Source organism: Pleurodeles waltl, chromosome 6 (genome assembly GCF_031143425.1).
Source record: "Pleurodeles waltl isolate 20211129_DDA chromosome 6, aPleWal1.hap1.20221129, whole genome shotgun sequence".
Classification (NCBI taxonomy): domain Eukaryota; kingdom Metazoa; phylum Chordata; class Amphibia; order Caudata; family Salamandridae; genus Pleurodeles; species Pleurodeles waltl.
Window position 1 is genome coordinate 1,612,488,018 of NC_090445.1, and position 21,292 is coordinate 1,612,509,309.

The following is a 21,292-nucleotide window of genomic DNA, read 5'->3' on the forward strand; positions in this document are numbered from 1 at the left end:
GGTTCTACAACCACACTAACCTTTTTCTCATAGTTTCCCTCCAGCGCTTTATTGATAACATATACTCGTCATCCTCTGCTTCTTTCATGTCTGATTCATTATCATTCTCCATAATCCATCTCACAAATTTGGTAGGGTTTTTAACACCTTCCTACTTTTTACTCTCAAACTATGCTGCAACATTGCTAATTTTCATTTTGGAGTGAATACGTCCCCACCCATAGCTGCTAAATACGCTTGAAAGGCTTCACACCAATCCTCCCATGACATCACAGGTTCCCCCAGAGTGGCTAAAAAACAGGTGGGGGGATTACAGACTGCATAGTTAGTAAATCACAATACAACAAAACAAACTAAAACAACAAACGTACACAAAACAGTAGTCGCCATAGACTTGAAAACTAAACAAACTTACATAATAAAGGCAGTCACTGCTGTCCAGGTGGTTTCTTTTTTGTTTTGGGGTTCTCTCCTTTCACAAAAATGCAGTATTCTCTCCTCAAATACTACATGCCTCTTTTACATGCCCTTAGATTTCCCTTATTCTCAAGTTCAGTGCGTTGTTAGCTGTCTAATTCCAATAAAACACTCATAGGGACCTGCCAATAAGAACTTCCAAACAGTTTACTTCTCACAGACGTCCAATAGAATTACATAGTGCTCTTTCTCACATGTAGTTGGCCTCCAGTATCAGGCTTCCAATCAAATCACAGAGTGCTTCTGTGACGTCTTTCCACATTTAGGTCCAAACTTAAGAGGGCCTAGAGCCTCCTTGTGCCACATTAACGTCATTTAATTTTTTTACGCTAATGTGGCCAACGAGGCCAATATTACAGTGCCAGATTTACAAAGTGGTGCACTTTATAATCCTTTGTGCCACATTATGCCTGTACCAGGCATAATGTATCCAAGGGAGGTGTTCCCCCGTTAGGGGGGCCAAAAAAAAGGTACAAAGAAATTTCACATTTTTTTAGGCATTTTTAACGCCTGCTCAGGGCAGGCGTTAAAAGGGGGCATACCATTGGTTACAATGGGCCCTATGTACTGTTCAGGGTTAGTGCCAAAATGTGGGCACTAACCCTGAAAAGTACATCAATAGCGTCAAAAATGTTGACGCTATTGCTCCCTACCCTTCACCATGGTGCACCGTATTTTAAATAAGGTGCACACATGGTGATGGTAGGGTGGTGCTAAGGGGCTTAATAAAAGCGGTGCTGCACTGGGGGCAGCACCACTTTTCTTAAATGTGCCCCTTAGTCTGCCTCCAGAGTGGGAATGGGCACATACCGAAATCTTCACTCCGGTAATTTGTCTTTATTCTTGTTCACTTACTGTGATTCTGTGCCCCACTCTGTTTCCCTTCCTGATGCGGAAATGGTAGCTCAATTTCAACTGCTTTTGCTCAGGTGGGTGGTCCCACGCCTGCTTGCAACATCTGGAGCAGGCCTTGTCTCCAATGACTGTGTCTGGTCTCAGGCTCCACACAGCCCGGGACGCAATGACTGCTCTTAATCTTACTGTCCTCACTCGTGGGGGTGAGGGCTGCACAGCATATACAAATGGCTTTCTCCTTCACCGGCACCACTTGCACTAGCAGGGCAAATAGTTCAACTTCCTAGCGGATGTGCACTCCAACACTTCTCCCACCACCACATGTGCTATTTCTATGCACTGTGTGGCTTACCTGGCTGCAATCTGTTCCCTCACCGTGCTGGCTACTAATTTTCAACACTTCAATACCTCATGCCAGCCCACATCGCATGAAGGTACGGTTGGTCCATTAGATGCCACAATCCCACACCTTTCGCTACTGAAAAGATGCTCCTTCTTGCTGGTTATAGCAAATCATAGGGTTTATTATAGATTCAATGTGACCAACCCTGGCAAGCTACAATCAACATCTGTCAAAGAGGTTTCTTCACACTAAAACATCTTACAGTCTCACAGCCTTTCCTAATCTGTCAGTGAGTCTTCTTATAGGCCTTTTAAGAGCAGTAAAATCAAGTTTCACTCCTGATCCCCTTCAATCCTTTGTCAAGGGTCTGACAGTATTGCCCTCTCTTGATGGACTTACTCAGTCTTTCTCTTATCAGCGAGCAGGCTCCCCCGCAATGGAAGCACACAGTGGTCAAACCACTTTTTAAAATGCCCAGTATTGACCCCCTTTGTGTGAGCAACTACAGGCTAAACTCCCTGTTACCAAGAGCCTTCAAGTGCCTGGAAAAACATGTCAACAAACATCTCAACACTCAAATGGGGTTTAGACCACATCACGTAAACAGCTTTGCTGGCAGTGGTGGAGGAACTAAGTTGGTTGTTGATCAAGGTGGCTTGGCAGCCATTATCCTTTTTGATCTTAATGTGGCCTTCGATGTGGTAGACAGTACCACACTCATCCGGAAGATATCAAATATGGGTATCGATGGCCAAGCACTGAAATGTTTTTCCCCCTTTTTTCAGAGCTGAACCTTTCAGGTGTTCAATCTTGTTACTCCAACAGTCTTGAGGGGTGCCTCAGGGGTCTTCCCTTAGTCCCACTCTTTTTAATATTTATATGCATCCCCAGGCTGAAATTGTATGAGCATATGGGTTGTCATTGGTCTCCTATGCTGATTACATCAGCTGGTGATATCAGTCTCCCCTGACCACAGTTCAAGCCACCTCAGTCTGGTCCCATGTAATCAGGAAGGAGCCAGATGGATGGCTAACTGTAGATTGACAAAACAAAATAAAATGATGGACGGAGTGTTGAAACTTTTCAAACACTCACCCCTAGTCACAGATCTGGTTTTAATCCATTGTTATTTTGCTCGCCACGTCACCCCAGTTTGGACCCAGCCATATGCATATCAGTCGTACTGCTAATTGTATTGATATTTTTAGGCTGTGGAGAAAGGTTCTCAGTTTTCATCCTTTATTAGCTAGACGATTGATCGTCCAGGCTCTTGTAATTTCATGCCTATATTATGGTAATGCCTTGTACCTCGGTTCACATCATTATGTGATCAAAAGGCTGCAGGTGATCCAGAATACCACTGTGCAGCTTCTTATCGACCTCCCAAGGCACCAGTCTGCAAAACAAGCTCTGAAAGATATGCACTGGCTCCTGGAGGAGCAGGGAGTATAATTCAAAGCCCTATGTATTTTGCACTGATCACTTAACAAAAGAGGCCACCTATTGCTAAGACCTTTAGCCACCCCAAATATTTGAGGGAGGTTTCTTAGATCTTCCTCAGCACATCTGTTAAAGGTTCCAAAGATTCGTAGAACTCGTTGGGGAGGTTGGTCAATGCCCTATTTGGCCCCAAACTATATGTACTCTTCTATTTGAACTATGTCAGTTGACCCACAAACTTTCATTTCGTAAGGCCCTGAAAACATGGATGTATAGTGACTAATTCCTCTTCTGTGCGACCTGGTAATCTATAATGACTGTTCTGGTTCTGGTAGGCCTTTGCGCTTTACAAGAACATTGGACTAGGTTAGAATATACTCCTATGTTCCATAGTCCAACCTACATCACATTCCCTGGTACACATAGTTAATACAATGTAACAATATGCACCTCTTCTCCCACAGAGCACCTTTAGTGCCTGTCCTCCACTAATGAGGTATTGCCTGCAAAATTCCTTCCTTCTGTCACTGTTTACTCTTTAGCCAGTAGGACCTAGAGGTCACAACCATTCACAAAGTAGCAAATACAGGTTACCTAATTTTGCAAGTTAGTGTTTGATTTCTCCTAAAAAACACTGATAGGACGAATTACAACTCCACAGGCTCATTATACCAGGCTAACAAAAATGCTGATCAGGAAAATGCATCTAGTATGCCTTTACAAGAGTACTTATTCCATACTGACTGTCACCAGCTAATTGAGAATTGTATTGTAGCCTCAAAGTAAAGAATGTACAAAAAACCTACAGACCAGTGCCTACTATATTCTGTATTCCCAGTCTGATTCATTCAGTTTGTTCCAAAGGGTGTGATTGTAGAAACCAATGATAAAGCAATACTTTTTATAGGTCATTGTCTTCACATCCTATCCTGTAAAGCATGCCTTGTTGTAGAAAGGTTTGTTTTTAGTTTGTAATGTTGCAAGGCTGTGGTGGCTTCTATCTGTTCAAGGCTTTGACAGCTTTTTGCAAATGTATTTTCAACAATCTTTCCTTTTGAAGGGAAAGGCTGCTGCAAATCATAATATGTTCTACCAGATTACCATTCATACCAATGGCCTAACCTCTCAACATTTTATTGTGCATAAATCATTCAGAAAATTAGCAAGTTTTCTGTAGATCACGCACCTTTCACCAGACCATGCAGAAGATGAATTGTTCCTCCCTAATGAAGACTAATCATACAACAACTCATGAGGTACTACACCTCTTACATAAGAATGATTTGGACCATAGTTGATTACTCAAACAGTAAGTGAACACTTTAAACATATGGTTGGGACCTATGATTCCTCAAGCAGACACAGCCCTACACCAAACTGATGGTGGAGGGGACCATCTAGGGATATTGGGTCTTAAAGCCTCAGAGGGCTAATTGTGCTAAACAAAGGACACTGTGAAACAAGAGCCCATAAAAACAAGAGCCCATAAAAACAAGAGCCCATAAAAGGTGCACCTTAGCTTAGAGGTTAGTAGTAATATGCTCAGGAATTAACCTTGAAAATGTAATGTCTTTCTGGATATCTTTTTTAGATATCTCATTTAGTTGTCTGGCTGCCGACAGTTACATAAAACATTAGTTAGCTTTTGTTAAGTAAATGATCACCTCATCAGGAGGCAGATTTATGCATTTCAATGCAAGGAGTATTAATTGTTTCTCCCTAGTATACTTTATAATCTGGAACTGTTTCACGGTAATCTGTTGCTGAGTCCTCGGGTGTGCTTAACTCACACAAACAGTGCTGAATATTCTATTTCACAATCTATGTCACATGATCATGACTTTATAAACAAACACCATCATATTTTGTAGCTGCCTGAATTGCTAGTCTTTTTTCCAAACTAATATTCCCATTATGCAGCTCCACAACATCGAACCAGCTACTGATGTGGCATATTGTCTTTAAGAGTACCATGGTATATCTTAGTGTAACTCCCTCTATCTCCCTCCTCACAGATGTGCTCCTCTGTGATGTCTGCTCTCTACACTGAGGGCATCAGAGTATCATAGGTTTATGTGACCACCAGGGCACAGCACATCATTAGTCAAGGATGCTCTAGTATGGCTCACGCTCATGAGACAAAACTCTCTCATATGCACATCATATCCCAGGCAGACGACATGCAGCTCATCCTCTTGTTCTCAGAAGACACACAAGAGAAAACTTCCACAGGTATATGACGAGCATCGCCGACTGGATGAAATACCACTGCCTGAAACTCAACACAAAATGGAAGTGCTGGTCTTTGGCAACAACACCTTCCCATGGCACAAGTCCTGGGGGCCAAAAGAACTAGGACCTCCACCTCTCTCCTGGAATTCCTGAAGGCACTCAAGACCTGGCTGGTCAATTGAACCCTCCCAAGCTGCAAGAACCTTATCACCTGGATACTCTCATGGGTGATTCTTTGCAAATCCTGCCCAATTATGATATGCACGAGTAATGATGTAGCAGCTCATAACTGTACTTCTTCAGTCCTTTTCTCCCTGTTTATGTATTGTGCATTCATATGGCACTCATTAAACTGGGACGGCCACTGCCTTTAAGAAATAAGGGGGGAAGTGCCTACCTCTCAGTTGTTCTCTTCTTTCCAGCCTGCTGATACACACAGTTTTTTGGGAACTGAAATGCACTTACTAGAAAGCACTAGGGGAACATCTGCTAACAGAATGATTTGAAAAACACATAAAACAAAATCACTTAAGATCTTGCACCACATGCAGATAACTAAATTAAATGGCATTCCCTTTACTGAAGGACACATTTTGTGGCAGTTTCCAGTATATTTTCTAAAAAGGAAAACATGAGACATATTATCGTGTTGGTTTCTGTCTTTAAGATGCAATCTACCCTCAAAAGTCTAAACATTCATCTTGTGATATGGTACCAAGCTTTAATGGAATGGAGACACATCCATACACAAACATTCCTCGTGATTACATGCACTGCATTTAGTATCTGATGTGTCCCTGTAAACAGTGACATACACAAGATGTTACCTCCCCCGAGAATGTAATGGGGGCCACTGAGACAACCAAACTTCACAGCAATTCATAGGGTTTAGCCTGAATGGGGGCCTCCTGACGGGTGTAGGGACTTCCTTTGCTGCAGGGGCTTGCATTACGCACCTGCCTATAAATAGTTGTCAATGCTGCCAAGGATGCAAATAATCAATAGTACGAAGAAGGATGAAGGTTCCTTCTGGTGGTAAAGAGGCCAGTGCTATATATTCAAGTGTTTTTTTAAAAGGCTCCTTCCACCCTCTTTAAGGTACCTGCCTTTTTGTTAGTAACCAAAGCAATACAATTGTGTTCTATCATATCATTTTAGAATGGAGTTTTTCGCGGACCGAAGGATGTTGCCATGATAGCCTTGCATGCTGCAGGTGTTCTGCACCTTCCTTTGAGTGAATGTCCTTCTGCATCTATTCTCTGCAGGACCTGGCCATGGGCACTGATGCAGAGGGAGAGAAGATCAAGGACCCCATGAGAGCCATTGTGCCAATCCTTCTGGATGGAAACGTCAGCACCTATGACAAGATTCGTATCATTCTTCTCTATGTGTTCCTGAAGAATGGCAAGTGCAGATGGCATCGTCTATGCTAGGGCAATGCTGTAAATTTGCTTATAGATAGCGGTTTGATGAAAGGAAAATGTTGTGGGACAGCAGGAGAGATATTAATGTTTAGCAGTCAGTATGATATTGATGCTTACAGAAGATAAATGTGCTTGATGTGAGAAATAAATGAAGGTGTCAAGGATCAAGGCCTAGTAGCCAAAGTGATGCAGAGTAAAATTATAATGGCTTGGTTTCTGATGAGTGACTTGATGGCTGGTATTGGTGAGAAGAGGTCAGTTTGATGGCTGGTTTTGGGGATGGGTTTGGTATGTATTATTTGAAATATAATATGGTCAGATTATGAGGACAAAGCTGGCTGATCACAAAGAAGGAAAACATACATTGTGATGGCTGAAAAGGAACACTAGGATCATCTATTATATTTTCCTGCCTGTTTGGATATCTTTTTTTTTGTTGCACTTTTCACTGACCTTCACCCAAGTCTTGATCATTTACACATTGTGAGAATTGTGACATATCCCTGCTCAGTGAAAATCCTATTGTGGTAATTTAAAAAGCTGCGATAAATCGGAAAATGATAATGTTATCTTCCTGACCTTCACACTTAGCATCTGGGCTGTGCATTCTTCCCCTTAACAAAGCCCTTCATTGAAGTGACTCTCATGTGAGCTCTCAAAACTGTTCTCAAACCCCTCCAAAATGTGGGCAAACATTTTACTCAAGACTCTGCTTGGCTTCTGTTACAGTGTGCATGATAGGTGGTGGTGAAAGTAGGTTCACATCTCTCTTCCTGTGGGGTAAAATCATGCATTTGTTTAGAGCACATGAAAGAATTAGAGGCTGTGTGTTGCTGTGTGAATATAGGGTTTATGTAAGGAGCCAGATGGATACTATAACAAGCACAAACCTTACATGATAGTCAAGGCTATCTCACACTGGCTACCATCTATGGAGGGTTTAGATGCTATGCTCATTTGAGACTTGACCTCCCAGGTGACAGTGATATCAAGGGTGTCAATCAGTCACTTATGGAATTGTTTTTGTGTAGTGTGCATGCCTACTTTCAGATAAACCCTACAATTAATCTATTTTTTCTAAGTAGCCTAGAGATGTTACAATTCTTTTATTGGTACATGTGGACCGAAACATTAGTCTGGTATTTTGAGGAGACAGTCTTTCCAATCCCAGGATAAAGTTGTTAGCTATCTAATGTAGGAAATTGCGATCAGTGATTTGAATGACTATGATGATTAAAGGTGAGTCAGAAACTAAGCCTTTGTTTTCTTGGGATGGGAATGGGAGAGACTGTCAATGAGATGGATGGTAGAGAGATACTGATGATTGATTATAAAGGGTATAGTAAAGCAGAGGTATTTAGACTGCTGTTGTTAAGCTGGCTTACAACATCTATTTCTGGTATCCCAGACTTAAATATCTGACAACATCAGCTCTCTATTGTTTTTCCTAGGTATCACAGAGGAGAATCTCAATAAACTGATTCAACATGCCCAGATCCCTCCTGAAGATAGCGAGATCATCACCAACATGGCCCATCTCGGTGTACCCATCATCACAGATGTAAGCCCCAGGAAACTTTTTAAAGTGATAGAGCATTTCATAGGGTAGTTTAGGCCAGTTTAGGCATCATCAATGTGTTGCTGTGATTGGTTGAGAAATTCAGTTTGGGCTATAGTTTATCTTATTTTGTAAAAAAGTATGATTTTGCTAGGAGGTAACTAGCAATAGATGCTTAATCTTTCTTCTCAGGACTAAAACACATTTCCTTTCTTCAGGAGACAAAAGCTTTCGGGCATCCAATAGGATCTCTTTTCTGATAAAGGCTCTGTAAAGATCTTGATGGCATACTTGACCATGACCCCATTCTGTAAAATGCAAGCATAGTCATTTGGGGCCTGATGTATCACACTTTTGTGTAAGTTTACAAGTTTTTGCAATTCACAAAGGAATTTTGTGAGTACTATCTTTATGACTGCAGAGGATTCACACTCGTTGTGGAGCCTTCGCACATAAATAAGATAGGCAGTCATAAAGACACTACTCGTAAATTTCCTTTGTGGATTGCAAAAAGTCATAAACTTACACAAAAGTGTAAATTTAACTTACCTCTGAGAATCAGGCCCTCTGTGTCTATGGAGAAATGCTTTGCTTCAATTGTGTTTGTAAAAGGTCTTTTTGGCAAAAATCAGGCCTTTTGCGACTACAAAAAAGGCCTTTTAGTATGCAAAAAACGCAAATTGTAATGTGAGTTTGCAGCTAAATACCAAACTGGTATTTTCAAGGGTCATGTTTAGGGCGTCCCTTACAAATACCCATTACGAGTGGAATGTAATAATGTTTTGCGACCAAAATCAGCATACAAAACATTAAAAAAAATTCCGACTACACAAATGTAGTGGTAACCCATTCACAAATGGAAAAGGGTTCTCCTAGGGAATGTTAACAAAAACCTCTGCCTACTCTTTCCCTTTTTAGTTTATTTTAAAACTTTTTAAACGTCACGTTTTCTTTTTTGTTTTTAAAAAAGGTTGCTTTATTTAAGGTTGCATTATTTAAAAGCAATCACAAACATGGTGTCTGCAATTACGGACCTACCACAATAATATCCATGAGGTAGGTCGAATTGCGACTCACAATGATTTTGTGAACCGACCTGTTGGTACATGGGTAGGTTCGCTAAATACTGCACTATTTGCAAAAATACTGGTTGCAAATTTTGACCAGTATTTTGCAACCAGAGATTCGTTCATCTGGCCCAAAGTTCCTTGTTTACTAGGCAAAGTATTACCTGAGAAGCTGCCATAACAGTATATTTTTGTAAATTGGAGCACAACAAATGTTGTGTTGTTGTCTGAAGCACTAGGATCCCTTCCTATAATACCCATTGCATGAGAAAAAAGATAGCACTTGTGACAGAAGACACAGTCAGTGCTTTTGCTGTGGAGCTGGATTGCAGTATTTGATTGGGTGCCACCTGATGAAAAACACAAAGCTGCAGAAAATCAGCACTCTGAGGCAGATATTCTAACCCTTTTTGCCTGGTTTGTATCACAAAAGTGATGCAAACCGGAACAAAGTGTTGTTTTGAGATCTACTTTCCAGCACATATCCTGATTGGGGTGGAAAATTAGCCCTAAAGTAATACAAAGTAGAACGTTTTACCACTGTGCACTAATTTGTGTCGAGGTGGCCTTCCATGGGTGGTTCACAAGCAATCTCATGCAAACACCCATGGATTTTGACGTACAGCCCTGTCTGCTGAAAAAGGTATACAGGTTTTTGTGCCAAAAATTAACGCTTTGGGGTCAAATACAAAGTTTGAGAATCGTTTTACTCAACATTTTTCCGACTTTGTATGAGGTGTTGCACTGTACAGCACATATACAACTGTTAAGCTATGTCTATGCATAGTATTATACACATCATTCATTCATCCATGCTCTGTGGTGCAAAGGTGTGTATGTTAGTGCTTGGCAGCCAAAACTGCACCAGTGCAGTGGCAGTGGGAGAGGGAAAAGGTGCCATATCTTAGTGGATATGATACTGTTCTGCTCTCTCCCTTACATGCAGGACAGCGCAGCATCTTTGCCACTCCATGCCTCTGTGCTGTGATGTCTTTTCTGCAATTGCTAACAAAGCTCATTACCATGCTGCATATATCTTGCCCTAGGTGCCTACATTTTACGTTATCTTTACCTACAACGTGCTTAAGCACCACTTAGGGAACCAAGCACCGTACAAAGAGGAGTCATTATTCAGCTACAGCTTGGGAAGATTTTAAGAAACATAGACAGAACACTTGGCAACAGATTAAATAAATGTGGTGGTAAATCAGGAGGGATGAAGAATACAGCAGGGGATAAGAAAGTAAAGAGGATAGGGTTATAGACTATGACTGGAAGATGGTTCTAAAAGAAAAGAGTGGTCAGATGTGGAGCATCACAAGGACGGAAACGTACAGAAGGATGTTAGGATGCCAGAAAAGGCAGCTTACATCTAGATGAAGGCTGAAATGCATAAAAATGGTTTGGAGCCGAGAAGCAAAAAGAAGAGACAAGTCTAGGAGGGTGAGTGAGTGAAAGGGAAAGAAGAGTCTGGAAGGCAAGGAAGGTATGAAGGGTTTGCAAAATTTTTGATGAGAAGGAAAATTAAGGGGTGTAGGAAGTTGGCTCTGTATGCACTATTTCAAAGTAAGGAATAGTATGCACAGAGTCCAAGGGTTCCCCTTAGAGGTAAGATAGTGGCAAAAAGAGATAATACTAATGCTCTATTTTGTGGTAGTGTGGTCGAGCAGTAGGCTTATCAAAGGAGTAGTGTTAAGCATTTGTTGTACACACACAGGCAATAAATGAGGAACACACACTCAAAGACAATTCCAGGCCAATAGGTTTTTGTATAGAAAAATATATTTTCTTAGTTTAAGAACCACAGGTTCAAATTTTACATGTAATACTTTAAATGAAAGGTATTGCAGGTGGGTACTTTAGGAACTTTGATTAATCAAAATAGCATACACAGTTTTCAAATAAATCACATATAGCTATTTTAAAACTAGACACTTAGTGCAATTTTCAACAGTTCCTGGGGGCAGTAAGAGTTAGTTAGTTTTTGCAGGTAAGTAAACCATCTACGGGGTTCAAGTTTGGGTCCAAGGTAGCCCACCGTTGGGGGTTCAGAGCAACCCCAAAGTTACCACACCAGAAGCTCAGGGCCGGTCAGGTGCAGAGGTCAAAGTGGTGCCCAAAACGCATAGGCTTCAATGGAGAAGGGGGTGCCCCGGTTCCAGTCTGCCAGTAGGTAAGTACCCGCGTCTTCGGAGGGCAGACCAGGGGGGGGTTTGTAGGGCACCAGGGGGGACACAAGTCAGCACAGAAAGTACACCCTCAGCAGCACGGGGTCGGCCGGGTGCAGTGTGCAAACAAGCGTCGGGTTAGCAATGGAAATCTATGGGAGACCAAGAGGTCTCTTCAGCGATGCAGGCAGGCAAGGGGGGGGGCTCCTCGGGGTAGCCACCACCTGGGCAAGGGAGAGGGCCTCCTGGGGGTCACTTCTGCACTGGAGTCCGGATCCTTCAGGTCCTGGGGGCTGCGGGTGCAGAGTCTTTTCCAGGCGTCGGGATCTGAGGAACAGGCAGTCGCGGTCAGGGGGAGCCTCGGGATTCCCTCTGCAGGCGTCGCTGTGGGGGCTCAGGGGGGGCAACTCTGGCTACTCACGGTCTCGCAGTCGCTGGGGAGTCCTCCCTGAAGTGATTGTTCTCCACAAGTCGAGCCGGGGGCGTTGGGTGCAGAATAGCAAGTCTCACGCTTCCGGCGGGAAACACAGTTGTTTTAAAGTTGCTCCTTTTGAAACAAAGTTGCAGTCTTGGGTGAACAGAGCCGCTGTCCTCAGGAGTTCTTGGTCCTTTTAGAGCAGGGCAGTCCTCTGAGGATTCAGAGGTCGCTGGTCCCTGGGGAAAGCGACGCTGGAGCAGTGTCTTCAGAAGAGGGGGAGACAGGCCGGTAGAGCTGGGGCCAAAGCAGTTGGTGTCTCCTTCTTCTCTGCAGGGTTTTTCAGCTTAGCAGTCCTCTTCTTCTTAGGTTGCAGGAATCTGAGTTCCTAGGTTCTGGGGAGCCCTTAAATACTCAATTTAAGGGCGTGTTTAGGTCTGGGGGTTAGTAGCCAATGGCTACTAGCCCTGAGGGTGGGTACACCCTCTTTGTGCCTCCTCCCAAGGAGAGGGGGTCACATTCCTATCCCTATTGGGGGAATCCTCCATCTGCAAGATAGAGGATTTCTAAAAGTCAGAGTCACCTCAGCTCAGGACACCTTAGGGGCTGTCCTGACTGGCCAGTGACTCCTCCTTGTTATTCTCATTATCTTCTCCGGCCTTGCCGCCAAAAGTGGGGCCGTGGCCGGAGGGGGCGGGCAACTCCACTAGCTGGAGTGCCCTGTGGTGCTGTAACAAAGAGGGTGAGCCTTTGAGGCTCACCGCCAGGTGTTACAGTTCCTGCAGGGGGAGGTGTGAAGCACCTCCACCCAGTACAGGCTTTGTTACTAGCCACAGAGTGACAAAGGCACTCTCCCCATGTGGCCAGCAACATGTCTTGAGTGTGGCAGGCTGCTAAAACCAGTCAGCCTACACGGGTAATTGGTTAAGGTTTCAGGGGGCACCTCTAAGGTGCCCTCTAGGGTGTATGTTACAATAAAATGTACACTGGCATCAGTGTGCATTTATTGTGCTGAGAAGTTTGATACCAAACTTCCCAGTTTTCAGTGTAGCCATTATGGTGCTGTGGAGTTCGTGTTTGACAGACTCCCAGACCATATACTCTTATGGCTACCCTGCACTTACAATGTCTAAGGTTTTGCTTAGACACTGTAGGGGCACAGTGCTCATGCACTGGTGCCCTCAGCTATGGTATAGTGCACCCTGCCTTAGGGCTGTAAGGCCTGCTAGAGGGGTGACTTACCTATACTGCATAGGCAGTGTGAGGTTGGCATGGCACCCTGAGGGGAGTGCCATGTCGACTTACTCGTTTTGTCCCCACCAGCACACACAAGCTGGCAAGCAGTGTGTCTGTGCTGAGTGAGGGGTCCCCAGGGTGGCATAAGACATGCTGCATCCCTTAGAGACCTTCCCTGGCATCAGGGCCCTTGGTACCAGGGGTACCAGTTACAAGGGACTTACCTGGATGCCAGGGTGTGCCAATTGTGAAAACAAAAGTACAGGTTAGGGAAAGAACACTGGTGCTGGGGCCTGGTTAGCAGGCCTCAGCACACTTTCAAATCAAAACTTAGCCTCAGCAAAGGCAAAAGGGGGTAACCATGCCAAGGAGGCATTTCCTTACAAGGGGCATATTTACAAGAAAGTGGTGCAGCTTGGCGTCGTCACTTCAGAAACTCAGGGATGCGTCGTATTAAAAAAATTATGGCGCACCACTGTGTTTCCCCTAGCTAAATGTAGCTGCCTAGCGCCAACTCAGGCACCCTTGCACCATGGTGCAAGGTGCCTGCATTGCAGAGAATTATTGTTTATGTGTAGGAAGGTGTCCCTTCCTGCACATAAACAATTAGTAATGGTGATTTGCTAGTTCTATGTGTGCTGCATAAAAAATGAGGAGAAATAAAAGTATTTCTCCCCGTTGCGCCATGCTAACGCCACCCATGTGGTGGAATTGTTTTTGGCATTTCCTCAGATTTACATTTCTGTGTAAAGCTAGGGCAGTGTCAAAAGGCAATGGATGTTGCGTAGGTACGCCCATAGCAACACCCATTGCATTTCCCTCTGCCGCAGAAAACGATATAAAAAGTGGCTTAACGCCACCTTGTAAATATGCGTACTGCACAGCGCCACTGGAGCTCCGGTGGCACTAGGGGGTTGTAAATATGCCAGATAGTGAGGGAAACAGGAGGAGAGGGGCAGCTGGTGGAGACGAGAAGCAGAGCAATGTTTTCAAAAATTGGAAAATGGAGGAAATTAAAACTAGGAAACCGGATGCAAGGCAGAAAGGAGGGTAGAAGACTAGAATAATTTAAAAGAGATGAATGAAATTTAAAGTAAGAGAAGAAATTTGAAAGGAGAGAGAAGTTTAGAAGGTAGAGTGGATGTTAAATAGTTTTATAAGGATAATTGCAAGCAGTGTGCTATGGTTTGAATGGAAAGAGAATATGAGAAGAAAATAAATGTTTAACCACACAGAAGCTAAGAACGGCTGTAAAACGGTAGAACATGAATATCGGATGGGAAAGGTCTAGTAGCTATGGGATGTGGGCTCTAATGTTGTCTTGGCTTCATGAATTCCCCAACTTCTGGGACTGTTTCAGTGTGATCTGTCCTACATTTGTCTGTCTCTTTCTGTTTCCAGTCAACTTTGCGTCGCAGGAGTAAACCAGACCGCAAGGAACGCATCAGTGAACAAACCTATCAGTTGTCACGATGGACCCCGGTTGTTAAGGATATCATGGAGGTGAGAGTGAAGCAAGGCTTGCCTCAAGCTAATGAAGTGGCTGAGAAGAAGGTGAAGTGATGACAGGGAGCCGTAGTGGGTAAGGTGTGGGGAGAAGGAAAGGCTGTGTGAAAAGAGTGGGTAGTGGTGGATGTGATGATGGAAGGGGTCTTGGGAAGGGAGACGTGAGGGAAGTGGGAGAAGGGTTATAAGGGATGGGTTATGCAGGGGCTAGTGAGATGATTGTCAGGGGTGAGTAAGCCGAGAGGACGGAAACTGGTGCAAACATGACACTATTGTCTTGTGACATTGAGGTTTGGGCCCAACAGTGACAGAACCTCTTCTATACACAAAGACTGCAAATGAATAAACTCAGTAAAAGCAAATGTTCTGTTAGGAGGGATGGAGAAGAGTGGATGTTCTCGGCCAGTGGGAAGAAGACCAAACAGACTCCAATGGGGCTTGTTTCCTTCCAAGACGAGAGCCTGAGCACCACCGCTGAACACAAAGTAGTTAAAAGTGAAAGGTTTTTGGGACATCTCGGAGAACCCCTAACTTTTACATTCAATCTTTGTCTCTTTTTTCCATTGAGTTTTAACCTCTCTCTCATCAGCAGTATCAATATGATTTGCTTTGCCCATTGAGCTGCACCACTATCCATTCACCGCTTCTGTTCATCTTGATTTCCCCTTTATCTAACTCACCAGACACCTTCAAAGTTAATTTGAAAAGCATTAAAACAGCACTGTTCATCAGATGAAATACTCTTTCCACTATCCTTCTCAATCCCCTGGAAACAAAGCATTCCTAGAGTGACAATATGCGATGGCCATTCAAGATCCCTGCCCCTTAGAAAAGAAACTTTTTTCCATTGCTTTCTTCTCCATTCCAGAGATTGCCTGATTCCAATGTCTTTTTTTCTCTGTTGCAGGACACTATTGAAGACAAACTGGACACAAAGCACTATCCATACATATCTACGCGCTCCTCTGCTTCCTTTAGCACCACAGCTGTCAGGTAGGGAGAGTTAAGGTCTGTCTAAGCTTGCAGGTCTTCGTGAGAACACCTAAAATTACAGGTCTGGATATTCATCGATACAGGAAGGAAAGAGCACGTGCACTTGACTGTCAATCATGAAGGTGGGTCAGAAAATAACATATGATAAATCGTTGGAGGAAATACTGCTGTGATGGGAGAATTGGATGGAGTTGCATATCTCTGAAAGAGGTGAACACGTTGTTTGTGATAACAACAGGAATATTATCTGAACTGGTCCTACACCAGGCAATTTTCTTGTTCACTACTGGGCATGGGCTTAGGGCCCTGCAGTGGCAAAGACTGGTTAACATTAGAGTGCTACAGAAGTACTGTGGTTGATTCATTACTCCATTTTTTCTGTTTATCTGCACTATAAGTAGCAGGCGTGTTGTGAATAACCAATTCACTGGCACACAATGTATGATCTCTGAAGGATGAAAGACTGAGTTTGCGTTGCTCTGCTTGAAACTCACAAGATGACCTGCAGATCACATAGGTTTCATTAGCATGCACGCAGCTCCATCAGTCACTCAATCAATCAGTATTTGTAAAGCGTGGCTACTCACCTGTGTGGGTCTCAAGGCGCTGGGGGCGGGAGGGTCACCCTACCTGCTTAGCCAATTCCACATTTTGTGGATTATAACCTAAAATCTCTCTCCAGCAAATAATCTGTGTCTGATCTAAAAGTGTTAGGTTTTAATTTTTTGGAAAGGTTTTCACAGTAGAAAAGGTATGCAAAACTCAAGTATAACCCAAAGAATTTCTCATCTTTCCCCCCACCCCACCATATAAACGTTTGCAGATATTTGCTGGTAAGCCATAAAAGGGCATACAGTGCTTACTTTTCATAACTAACATACTCACATAGCCTTAACTGTAAGGCCAAGCTTAAGTGTTCAACATAGGCCTAGGCACTGCCATAAGCAGTTTTTAAGTTTCGGCTTGTTGGGTCATGCAATTTGCGATTAAATGGCAGCTGAAAAAGGCATTCAAGAATTTTAATGTAACTTGAGGCTAATATTGATGCATATAAGTTATACATTTTTAAATAAAAATGAATTTCCATTCTGCTTCTCAAACCTCTAGCCTCTTCGCTGAAGCCAAGTGCATCACTTAAGTCCTATGCAGAACAGTTCACCTCCTTCTTCCTACGAAAAATACAATTAGAGAGTACTTCCTGCTGTCAGTGTGAATCATAAGGCATGCATATCGGTGGGCAATATGCATACAGGAACCCATATGTCCAAATATTGTTTCTGGTGACAGGGAGCGGCATGCAGGAATTTGGATTGGATGAGCCCAATTAGCCCCAGCTAGATATTAATCCAGTCAGTCTACCTAACCTGCTATAACCTGCTAGAAATAATATTGGTCTCTCGTAACCTGCTATGGAGCATATTGGGTCTGATATAGAGTTTGGCTGACGGGCAAGTCCAGAGTAACCCATCCACCAAACCCTAAAGGTATTACCTTTTAGAAGGAGCTTGGTGAGTCCTTGTTAGACACATAGAATATGACTCCTCACAACCTCCTTCCTCACATCCACCTGGTTGTAGTCACTCCATAGAAAAAGGTAATTCACAACTACCTACAGGGACCCTAGTCACTCATGACATCCTAGACAGAGCATAGCCATTCATGATTAGCCAACCTACATTGAAAATCATCGCTGCTCGTAGTCACCTAGACTGAACTTTATCTTTCTTAATTTCCCAGCTACAAAGCAGCCACTCCTGGTAACCGCTAAAGCTCATGGTGATTAATGACTCAGAAATAGATCATAGTCACTGGTGACAGTCTAGACAGGTTATTTTTAACTTATGAAAATCTATGTAGGTCATCTAAAAACATCATAGTCAATCACAGCCATCTTGACGTAGTCAAACATAAGCGCCCTGCCTCCTTGTAGTATTAAAGACAATGTGAAGGAGAATCATTATTGTCTCATTATTATTGCTGAAAGTGTATGACTAGATGTATTACATCACACCGACAAGCCCAATAGGATCGCAGTGACCTCAGAAGCACAGATGCCAATCTCTAGGATGCTAATTATGGAAAATCTTTAGACAGTGAAAAATGTGACCCACAGTCAAAAAGGCAAGACATTTCATTGCCATTGTCAACCAGCATCTGACTTTGTATCTGACCTTCATTTTTAGCGCTCGTTACGGGCACTGGCACAAGAACAAGGGTCCGGGTGAGTACAGGGCCGGCCCACGTCTCATTATCTTCATCCTGGGAGGTGTCAGCATGAGCGAGATGCGGTGCGCCTATGAGGTGACACAAGCCAGCGGCAAGTGGGAAGTGCTCATCGGTGAGTATGTGGTTTCCCATCCCAACCCATGCTTGATGTGCTTTGTCCATTTCCCTATATTATACGCAGCTTTGAAATCCAGCCCTCAGACTTTGTGGGAAAGAGGGATTTATGAGCAAGTTTTTGGAGATGGGAGGAAGAAAAAAGTTTCAGTCATGGATCCTTCCAGTGGTGGCCTTCCCAGCAGGAGAAGAGAAGAAATCCAATGGGCAATCTCCCATATAAAAAAATAAAAAATAAAAAAAATGCTGAATTTTGGCAACATAGAACTGCACAATATAGCATAAATTCATAGAACAAAACCAAATTTCGGAAAAAATAAAGGAGCTCCAATAGCGTGCTGATTCCATTACAAAGTGAAGGTGTGCCAATCTGTTTATGACTCCAACACAGGATAAGGGCACATAATCAACTTCCTAAATCCAATGCACAAGTAATGCCCAACAATCACTACCTGATGCCAGTACCCTATGCCCAGAAACTAACACATATTTCATAACTGCCTTACCATTGTGCAGCACACACTAACAAACCTCCTCTTAAGGGAAGCAGCCCTCTTCCATCACATATGATAGCTAATGTGGGTTACAGCTGCACTGCAAATCAGTGCCACTAATTGGAGGCTCCAAACTAATTATATCTAGCTGGTGAAGGAGATATATGTGTTTTCACTCTAATCCTCCCCCTTATATATTATCACAGAGAGAACAAGTGCACACCTTGATGTACTCGCACATTGTGGTTGCCAATATCAATTCTTCTGTACCTTAGCAAGGCAACCATTGAAGGGGGTGCTGGCCCAAATGGCTGACACAAGCAGACGTTAAGGGCCTTATTTTAATGTTGATGGGCGGTCAGGCATCAGGGTGGCAAAAGACATGACATCCACCTTCTACAAAAATAAGAGATGATTGCTATCCTAGTGATCATCTCTGTATTTTGAAGGCTACCGTTGTCACAGACGTAACTTCCTTCCTGCAGCTGCCCCACTTCGAAACATTGGAGGAAGCTATCCATCAGCAGAGCCAAGGGTTTTTTTTGCACAGAAACTATACTGTCCAAAATTCTCTAAATGAACTCGGTGGACCAAGAGTTTGGGGACAGGGTACTCAGTCAAGTTTTTAATGGAGTCCCCTGTCTGATAAACTCTAAATTGGGCCCTTAGCCACCTCCTTCTGCATGTGTACATACAGAAGGCATCTACCAAGTTTTCTGACCAGGAGACACAAAGTTGACTTACACTAGTACACATTGAAGTAGTTCTTCACTTTTATTTATCCCTGGTTGGCATTAGCATTGGGGGGGTACCTCTCTCCACCTGACAATGGCTATGGTCTGGGAACTCACCCGCCACCCCTCCCCAACCCCGTTCCCCCTGGGAGTTAGTCAGATTGGGTGATTCACACAATAGCCCCATGATCTGCATATATTCTTCTCTTAGTACTGTCGTGTCCATCCAAGGTCTGAGGGACTGTGTGGTCACTGGATTTCACATTTCTACATCCCTCCCCACTGTCTGTTGTGATTTATTTGTAAGGCTGAGATTCAGCAGCTGTGTCCTAGTTGGTTTAAAGTGCAATTCATTATTACTGACTCCTGTGCTAGCATGAACTTTACAATGAGGGCTAGTTTAACATTTATGTGACACACAGCTTGGTCCTTCTGGAAATTACCAGTGTTTCAGGAATTATTATTAGGACATCTTTCTGTCAGGACATTGGCACAACCGTGAGTTGTCACTGTCCACTAGGACGTTAGATATGGGGGACAACTCTCAGTGTTCAAATGTGCCAATCTTTGTGGTGATCATTGATTGAGACTCTTTAAGAGGTACTGTAGTGAAGGAGTCTGGCATGCAAGACGACAAAAAATTCTACCAGGTTGATAACGGGCCTGGAATGTAAAATGTGAATGAAGAATCCTTTGCAGTCTGTAACTCCAGTGTTGTGGGAAACAGTGGCTTACAATAAAGGGGAATATTTACGAATAATCCATGCCACACAGCGCAGCAAGTAAAGTTGTGTGTGAAAGAGAGAGAGCAGAACTGGCCGCATCTTCATGGAAATGGCACAGTTCTGCTCTTCCGTGCACTGGCTCACTTTGTGGTGCCTAGCGCCTCTGCACACATCCTTGCGCCATAGTGCAAAGATGCCTGCTTTATGATCAGGATAGTTTTTGAGCAGGAAGGCTTACCCTCCTGAAAAAAACTATGCTTGGAGGCTTTTTCCTCCTTGCATGTGTGGTGCAAAATGCAGCACACATGCAAACAGGAAACAGCAGAGAAATAGAGATATTCCTCCTCGTAAGCATGCCTCAGGCAGGCGCACCATTTTGTCATAAAACCATGTCTACAACTCTTCGTATAGAAGGGTATGTTTCAAAATCTATTGGTGGATGCGTGGGAGCCCCGATGCACCGCCCAAGGATCTCCTTCCTGACACAAAGTAATGTAAGGCAGCACAATGCACTGCCTTGCATTACTTTTTCTTACAATGCCACCCAAAACGACATTTAAATAGCTTTGTAATACCAAAAAGGGTTTTGCGTTGGAGCTGCTTCAAAAAGTGATGCAACCCCAATATAAAATCTGTGTAAAACTGGGTCAAAGTGGATACAACATCTGGCATGGGAAGCAACCTTAACTAAATGTGTGAAGCCTTTTATCTGAATGTAAATGAGACATATTTGTTGAGTTGTTAGGAATAAGTGAAATTCATGTGAAGATCAGGAGTCCAATCATGAGTCCAGTGTTAGAGTGAAGGTAATTCCATGCATGTGTGAATGAAACTGATCACAATCAGGCTGTTTTAAGAACAGAGGTGCCGTAAATAAGAGATTCTCCTGAAATGGACGATGTAAAACACTCCCTTACGGTATAGTATTTGTAAAGATTTCACAGTTTGTGTGGTCACTGAGATCGGAATTACTTTATTCTTTATCCATTTGTATATAGTCACCAATAAACGGGTGTAAAATGCATAGCATGCCCTTGAAGTACATTTTCCCAGTTGTAGTTAGAACAAGCAAGTCTTCACTGACACGCAGAGCAGATCTAGGGAATGGAAGAGGATGTGGCTCAAAGAGGAAAAACGGGACATTGATGCTAAGGGAGAAGCGTCTTTGGTTCTACCTTGACAGATCTTTAGCTCTACTGCTTAATGCAAGTTGTTGCCTCCCTACAGAATTTCTTGAGGGGCCCCTGAGACTCAATAACTAACAGATATATTTAGGTTTTGGGCT

At 43.3% G+C, this 21,292-nt stretch overlaps 1 protein-coding gene across 5 annotated transcripts in view; it reads left to right on the forward strand.

The window, feature by feature from the left end:
- STXBP1 (syntaxin binding protein 1) overlaps nucleotides 1-21,292 on the forward strand; it is a 183,672-nt gene that overhangs the window by 145,015 nt on the left and 17,365 nt on the right. For all 5 annotated transcript variants that reach the window (XR_011205069.1, XR_011205068.1, XM_069241502.1 and 2 more), the window contains exons 14-18: nucleotides 6,613-6,751; nucleotides 8,223-8,332; nucleotides 14,617-14,718; nucleotides 15,629-15,714; nucleotides 17,898-18,052. Coding sequence is in view for 3 of the 5 variants with exons in the window: in XM_069241502.1 (XP_069097603.1) it covers nucleotides 6,613-6,751; nucleotides 8,223-8,332; nucleotides 14,617-14,718; nucleotides 15,629-15,714; nucleotides 17,898-18,052 (592 nt within the window). In the remaining 2 variants the exon portion in view is untranslated. The remainder of the gene's footprint in view (nucleotides 1-6,612; nucleotides 6,752-8,222; nucleotides 8,333-14,616; nucleotides 14,719-15,628; nucleotides 15,715-17,897; nucleotides 18,053-21,292) is intronic.